Source organism: Coregonus clupeaformis, chromosome 27 (assembly GCF_020615455.1).
Source record: "Coregonus clupeaformis isolate EN_2021a chromosome 27, ASM2061545v1, whole genome shotgun sequence".
In the NCBI taxonomy this organism is placed as follows: Eukaryota; Metazoa; Chordata; class Actinopteri; order Salmoniformes; family Salmonidae; genus Coregonus; species Coregonus clupeaformis.
Window position 1 is genome coordinate 46,851,108 of NC_059218.1, and position 7,500 is coordinate 46,858,607.

The window sequence follows — 7,500 nt, forward strand, 5'->3', positions numbered from 1 at the left end:
TATTTTTTCATACCCCCTGTGGGAATCGAACCCACAACCCTGGCGTTGCAAACGCCATGCTCTATCAACTGAGCTACATCCCTGCCGGCCATTCCCTCCCCTACCCTGGACGATAGTGAATAGTATAGTATAGTGTAGTGTATAGTGTATAGTATAGTATAGTGTATAGTATAGTGTATAGCATAGTGTATAGTATAGTGTATAGTATAGTGTATAGTATAGTATAGTGTGTAGTATAGTGTATAGTATATAGTATAGTGTATAGCATAGTGTATAGCATAGTGTATAGTATATAGTATAGTGTATAGTATAGTGTATAGTATAGTATAGTGTATAGTATAGTGTATAGCATAGTGTATAGTATATAGTATAGTGTATAGTATAGTGTATAGTATAGTGTGTAGTATAGTGTATAGTATAGTGTATAGTATAGTGTGTAGTATAGTGTATAGTATATAGTATAGTGTATAGCATAGTGTATAGTATAGTGTATAGTATCGTGTGTAGTATAGTGTATAATATAGTGTATAGTATAGTGTATAGCATAGTATAGTGTATATTATATAGTATAGTGTATAGCATAGTGTATAGTATATAGTATAGTGTATAGCATAGTGTATAGTATAGTGTATAGTATAGTGTATAGTATAGTATAGTGTGTAGTATAGTGTATAGTATATAGTATAGTGTATAGCATAGTGTATAGTATAGTGTATAGTATAGTATAGTGTATAGTATAGTGTGTAGTATAGTGTATAGTATAGTGTATAGTATAGTGTATAGTATAGTGTATAGTATAGTGTATAGCATAGTATAGTGTATAGTATATAGTATAGTGTATAGCATAGTGTATAGTATAGTGTATAGTATAGTGTATAGTATAGTGTATAGTATAGTGTATAGCATAGTGTATAGTATATAGTATAGTGTATAGTATAGTGTATAGTATAGTGTATAGTATAGTATAGTGTATAGTATAGTGTATAGTATAGTGTGTAGTATATTGTATAGTATAGTGTATAGTATAGTATAGTGTGTAGTATAGTGTATAGTATATAGTATAGTGTATAGCATAGTGTATAGCATAGTGTATAGTATAGTGTATAGTATAGTGTATAGTATAGTGTGTAGTATAGTGTATAGTATAGTGTATAGTATAGTGTATAGCATAGTATAGTGTATAGTATATAGTATAGTGTATAGCATAGTGTATAGTATATAGTATAGTGTATAGCATAGTGTATAGTATAGTGTATAGTATAGTGTATAGTATAGTATAGTGTGTAGTATAGTGTATAGTATATAGTATAGTGTATAGCATAGTGTATAGTATAGTGTATAGTATAGCATAGTGTATAGTATAGTGTATAGTATAGTGTATAGTATAGTATAGTGTATAGTATAGTGTATAGTATAGTGTATAGCATAGTATAGTGTATAGTATATAGTATAGTGTATAGCATAGTGTATAGTATATAGTATAGTGTATAGCATAGTGTATAGTATAGTGTATAGTATAGTGTATAGTATAGTGTGTAGTATAGTGTATAGTATATAGTATAGTGTATAGCATAGTGTATAGTATAGTGTATAGTATAGTGTATAGTATAGTGTATAGTATAGTGTGTAGTATAGTGTATAGTATAGTGTGTAGTATAGTGTATAGTATATAGTATAGTGTATAGCATAGTGTATAGTATAGTGTATAGTATAGTGTATAGTATAGTGTATAGTATAGTGTGTAGTATAGTGTATAGTATAGTGTATAGTATAGTGTATAGCATAGTATAGTGTATCGTGTATAGTATATAGTATAGTGTATAGCATAGTGTATAGTATATAGTATAGTGTATAGCATAGTGTATAGTATAGTGTATAGTATAGTGTATAGTATAGTATAGTGTGTAGTATAGTGTATAGTATATAGTATAGTGTATAGCATAGTGTATAGTATAGTGTATAGTATAGTGTATAGTATAGTGTATAGTATAGTGTGTAGTATAGTGTATAGTATAGTGTATAGTATAGTGTATAGTATATATTATAGTATATAGTATAGTGTATAGCATAGTGTATAGTATAGTGTATAGTATAGTATAGTGTATAGTATAGTGTATAGTATAGTGTGTAGTATAGTGTATAGTATAGTGTGTAGTATAGTGTATAGTATATAGTATAGTGTATAGCATAGTGTGAAGTATAGTGTATAGTATAGTATAGTGTATAGTTTAGTGTATAGTATGGTGTGTAGTATAGTGTATAGTATAGTGTATAGTATAGTGTATAGTATAGTATAGTGTATAGTATAGTGTATAGTATAGTGTATAGTATAGTATAGTGTATAGTATAGTGTATAGTGTATAGTATAGTGTATAGCATAGTGTATAGTATAGTGTATAGTATAGTGTGTAGTATAGTGTATAGTATATAGTATAGTGTATAGCATAGTGTATAGTATAGTGTGTAGTATAGTGTGTAGTATAGTGTATAGTATAGTGTATAGTATAGTGTATAGTATAGTGTATAGTATAGTGTATAGTATAGTGTATAGCATAGTATAGTGTATAGTATAGTGTATAGTATAGTGTATAGTATAGTATAGTGTATAGTATATAGTATAGTGTGTAGTATAGTGTATAGTATAGTATGGTTTTAAACTACAGTGAAACAGGTGCGTGTTGTCATGGGGATTTATTGACTTCTTACCTTCTCCTCTGAGTCTCCTGGCTGACAGGTAATCACGCCATCGCCAGGGCACCTGGGAAACGTGTCCTTACAGTTCCTCAGCCACTGGAAATGAAGAAGAGAAAGTGAAAGGGAGGGGGGAGAGAGGGAAAGAGAGAAACAATAGGCCCTTTTCACGATGACGTCATCTAACTTCCGCCTTTCCGCGTAGCAGGTTAACTTCACTTCCGTTCGCCCGTAACCTGAGACTTCTCTTCTGAGGTACGTTTAAGTTAAATTAGTAAAGTTAAGAGTAATAATGTTTACGTATATGCAATGGTTTGTAACTTGCTAACGTTATTGTTAATTCATAATTGTTCACTGCCTTAGTTACTTAAAAGTGGGCTAACGTTAGCTAACAACAACTTAGTACCAGATACCGATAACGTTAAAAGGTAGCGTTACATTGCTGCCTGGCTGTAATGTAACAAGTTTACTTAGCTAGCTATCTAACCCTTTGTTAGGCAGTTAGTTTATTCATGAATGTATAGTAACTCACCTATTCAAATACTGTTGTGCATGATAGCTAGATAAATATTGATTCCTGGTCAAAGCTGAATGTTAATTTAGCTGTTTCTTTTCTCCCGGTGTCTGTATCGCAACAGTATCCCATCCAACACCGAAGCATGGCACAATCTTCGAGAAGATGCTATTGCAGTGTACCATTTTGTTCAAACAACAAACAGAAATTCCCGTATCTTCCCGTAAAAATCTCCTCAGCTCAGCAGGGAGGACACTCTTAAGACCCAGGCCATCGCCCGGCTGAGGATTTTAGTCGAGAGGGCCATACGGAGGGTGAAGGAGTACCATATCTGGGATGGGCTTGTTCCTCTTTCCACAGTGGGTTCAGTGAATCAGCTGTGGGCCATCTGCTGCCTCATGTCGAACTATCAGGGACCTCTTGACATTAAAGGAGACAAACCAGTCTGATGTTTTTGTCAACTGGAAGTTGTATATTTCCTGAGTAAGCTAGATGGGCTGTAAATAGAAGTACTTTTATATTACTGTATTGTATGTACAAAAAAATGTAAATATGAATTAACTTTGTTGGTAATTTAATTGATCTAATGTTATACTGTATGTTTTTGTTAAGGGTAATAACTTTTTCATAGCTATTAATGAACCTAATGTGATATATTGTAAAAATATCCAACTATTAACCATGTTATGTGCTTATGTGTCATGGCACTGATGGAACTATTAAATATATGTTTGCAAGCAACTGCTTCCAATCCTTTTTGATTTTGGTAAGAGCATTTACAACATCGCAATCCTTTTCAAAATTTGTATTTCAATACATAGATATACAGTATATAACACAATTAAGTTCATTTGCAGTTAAAGAAAAACATGTCGACATTTACATCACAATCCTTTTCAAAATGTGTGTTTCAGTACATAGGAGATATACAGTATATGACAAGTTAATTTGCAGTTAAAGAAAAAAATGTCAAAGGTTCACCTTCCACATTTACCTTAACACTATTTACACATAAAATTCTGCCTTATGTTTTATAACTTAAGAAGACATCCATGTAGATGTTATAATAGAAATGATCAAGCTTCTGTCGCATTGAGTGGATAATCTCCTCATCCCTAAAGATTCTCTCAACTGTGAAGTCAGTGCGGGTATCTGTAATGAAGTCACACCACTGAAGTCCGCTTAAGGCGAGTTGGCCTTGAACCTGATAGTAGTATTTGTGGCTCTTCTTAAGGCAGGCCTGGCCTTTAACTGTGATCAGGTGTTTAACTTGGGTAACATTTTCAACATCGCAACTCTTAACCTCAGCAAGACCAAATGGTGGTGCTTCTGTTGGGCAGAAGACTTTAGCATCCGGGCTGGCTGCAAGGTGAGGTGAATCAGGGTGGATGATGACCCCGCATTGTTTCAGAGAGACATCACAAAAATCAGAATATTGCCTCAGTATCTCAGGTTCCAGATCCAACCCTCTTCTCATAGCAGCTGTCTGAGGAGTTCCTCTCAGAATGCGGGTTGCCAAAGCCTTGGCAGACAACTCCCCCACGAACATGGCATATTTCACGGAATCTGCTGGCTGTCAGTCGGGGTTTGCGTACCTGGCTCCACAGCTGGCATTCTGACTGCATTCTTGTTTCTGCTTCAATAGCAGCAGACATCTCCTCTGACACAATCAGGCTGTCCAAATGACATTGTTGTATGTAGTTGGGCTCAAAATCAATGGGAAATGTAAAGTTGTAACCTTCAATAGGCAACTGAGGAAACTCACTGGCACCAGGGTGTTTAATAATATCTCTACTTAATTCTAGAGGGCACTGGTAAGAAAGCACAGACCCAAATGGCACAGGGCCAAATTTAGAGTCCACCAAATTAAGGCCCTCAAGCCCGTGCAGCAATTTGCAAATCCCTGGTTGTGGACGGATGTCTTTCAGTTTCTCAGCACTGGCCATGACGTGAGGATCCGAATAGGCCCTGGCATGAAAGTGAGATATGTCAAGTTTAGATTTCATTAAATGCCACCTTATCTTTTTCACTAAAAAAGACAACCACACTCATCCAGTCTCGTACATGCTTCTAATACAAATAAAAAAATATCCACTGAAAGTCTATATAAAAAGTAACAAATAATAATCACTTTTATGTTTGTATTATTTTAGAAATGCACTAAAGTCTTTGTGCTCTAGTACAGGCGGGGGCTCATTCAGACTCACCATCATAGGCTCGGTACAGTGTGCACTTCACACCAGCTCTGACACTTGTTTTTTTCTTAGCCGCTGGTTTACACACCGCCATATCATTGGTGGCCTCTGGTACAATTCCCTGTGATATAATAATGATGAACAATACATTGTCAAAAGTCAATACAAACTGCAAAGTTCTGCATCAGTGTAACAAATAATGTCTGACCTGTGTCCTAGGCCGGTGCCAGGTCTGCAGTGCGCTGGTGCATGACAGAGGCAATGGCACTGTCTTAAAGCCCATGGTAACATAGTGAGCACTTTGAAAAAGAAGTGCTACTATGTGATTACATAGTGCTTTCCCAGCAGAGCAGGAACATGACATGTGATTGAGTACCACAGGAACCTCTGCAGAGTCTAGTGTAACCTGTTCATAGAGACATAACAATTAGTGCTGTACTTACAAAACATTTTTCTGCGTTTCATTATAAACTACTGTACACAATTTTCAAAACCCAATTTCTTTTTTAATTAAGAAAAATTGGCTGTTCTGAAACCTTTGACAAGTAGTGCCAACACTTATCGAAAATTTGAACATTTTGAGTTATCACAGAATCTTTCCCAGTCTTTATTGCCGTCAACAACCCACATCGGTTTGTAAGAATTTCGTTGTGTATTAAGTTTAATGATACAAAATCAGAGCTCAGACTGAGAAACAAACTGATCCACAGTGGAACATTGTGGAATCATTCTTATTAAATCTGCAACCGCAGCAAAACACAACAAAAGAAAACTTATCTATCTTAACCTATCTTATCATAATGTTAGAGAACTGTTTATCTGAGAAACCTGAAGCCGATGAGCCTCCTCATTTTTCTTCATGGACCTGTAACATCGCCCTCTCACTGTCACCTCACCGTTAACTACACTTGAGACTGTTTCAATACAGTGATTGGGAGAAAGGGCGCAGCATTAGCCATTAATACATTACTGACTCTTATCTTACGGTCGATACAAACAGCAGTAATATTAAAAAGAGGCTGCAAAACAGAAACTTCGTCAGCTCATAACCTTCGCTAGCATAGGGCTAATTTAAGCTAAATAAAGATAAACACGTACCTTCATAATCAAACAGGTAACCTTCAACGAAGAACTTGTAGCCTTTATCAAGCTTCGATCTTGAAGTAAGGGACCACTTGTCAGCAAGTCGTTCTACGTCGTTAAGTCGTATTGGTGGCAGATGTGAAAGGGACTGGGTGAACTCCATAATGATGTGCTACTAGCTAAAAAAGCGTTCCTAAAGCGACACCGGATGTAAACATAACCTGCATCGCGGCAGAACGGAAGTTGTCTGACGTCACGTGAAAAGGGCCTATAGAGAGGGGAGAGAGGGAACGAGAGAAACAATAGAGAGGGGGAGAGAGAGAAAGAGAGAAACAATAGAGAGGGGGAGAGAGGGAAAGAGAGAAACAATAGAGAGGGGGAGAGAGAGAAAGAGAGAAACAATAGAGAGGGGGGAGAGAGAAAGAGAGAAACAATAGAGAGGGGGAGAGAGAGAAAGAGAGAAACAATAGAGAGGGGGAGAGAGGGAAAGAGAGAAACAATAGAGAGGGGGAGAGAGAGAAAGAGAGAAACAATAGAGAGGGGGAGAGAGGAAAGAGAGAAACAATAGAGAGGGGGAGAGAGAGAAAGAGAGAAACAATAGAGAGGGGGAGAGAGGGAAAGAGAGAAACAATAGAGAGGGGGAGAGAGAGAAAGAGGGAGAAGAGGAGTGTTTTCTGATCAGGGCTTGTTAGACTGGGCTAGCTGGTCAAAAGCTCAACTAACAGATTGTAGCGTAAATTCTAGACTTTTCTGTCAAGTCCAACTCATAACGATACAGTGTCTCCTTATCATAGGGTTATCTGTAGCACCTTGGGTTTGAGAAAAGAGCTTAACAGCTCAAAGTCAGTATCGTTATGGGTGGTAGTGTCTTAACAGCTCAAAGTCAGTATCGCTATGGGTGGTAGTGTCTTAACAGCTCAAAGTCAGTATCGTTATGGGTGGTAGTGTCTTAACAGCTCGAAGTCAGTATCGTTATGTGTGGTAGTGTCTTAACAGCTCAAAGTCAGTATCGTTATG

General features: G+C 36.3%; 1 protein-coding gene across 1 annotated transcript in view; it reads right to left on the bottom strand.

The window, feature by feature from the left end:
• fryb (furry homolog b (Drosophila)) overlaps positions 1–7,500 on the bottom strand; it is a 154,312-nt gene that overhangs the window by 7,571 nt on the left and 139,241 nt on the right. The window contains exon 60 of the mRNA XM_045208247.1: positions 2,707–2,790. Within this exon, the coding sequence (XP_045064182.1) occupies positions 2,707–2,790 (84 nt within the window). The remainder of the gene's footprint in view (positions 1–2,706; positions 2,791–7,500) is intronic.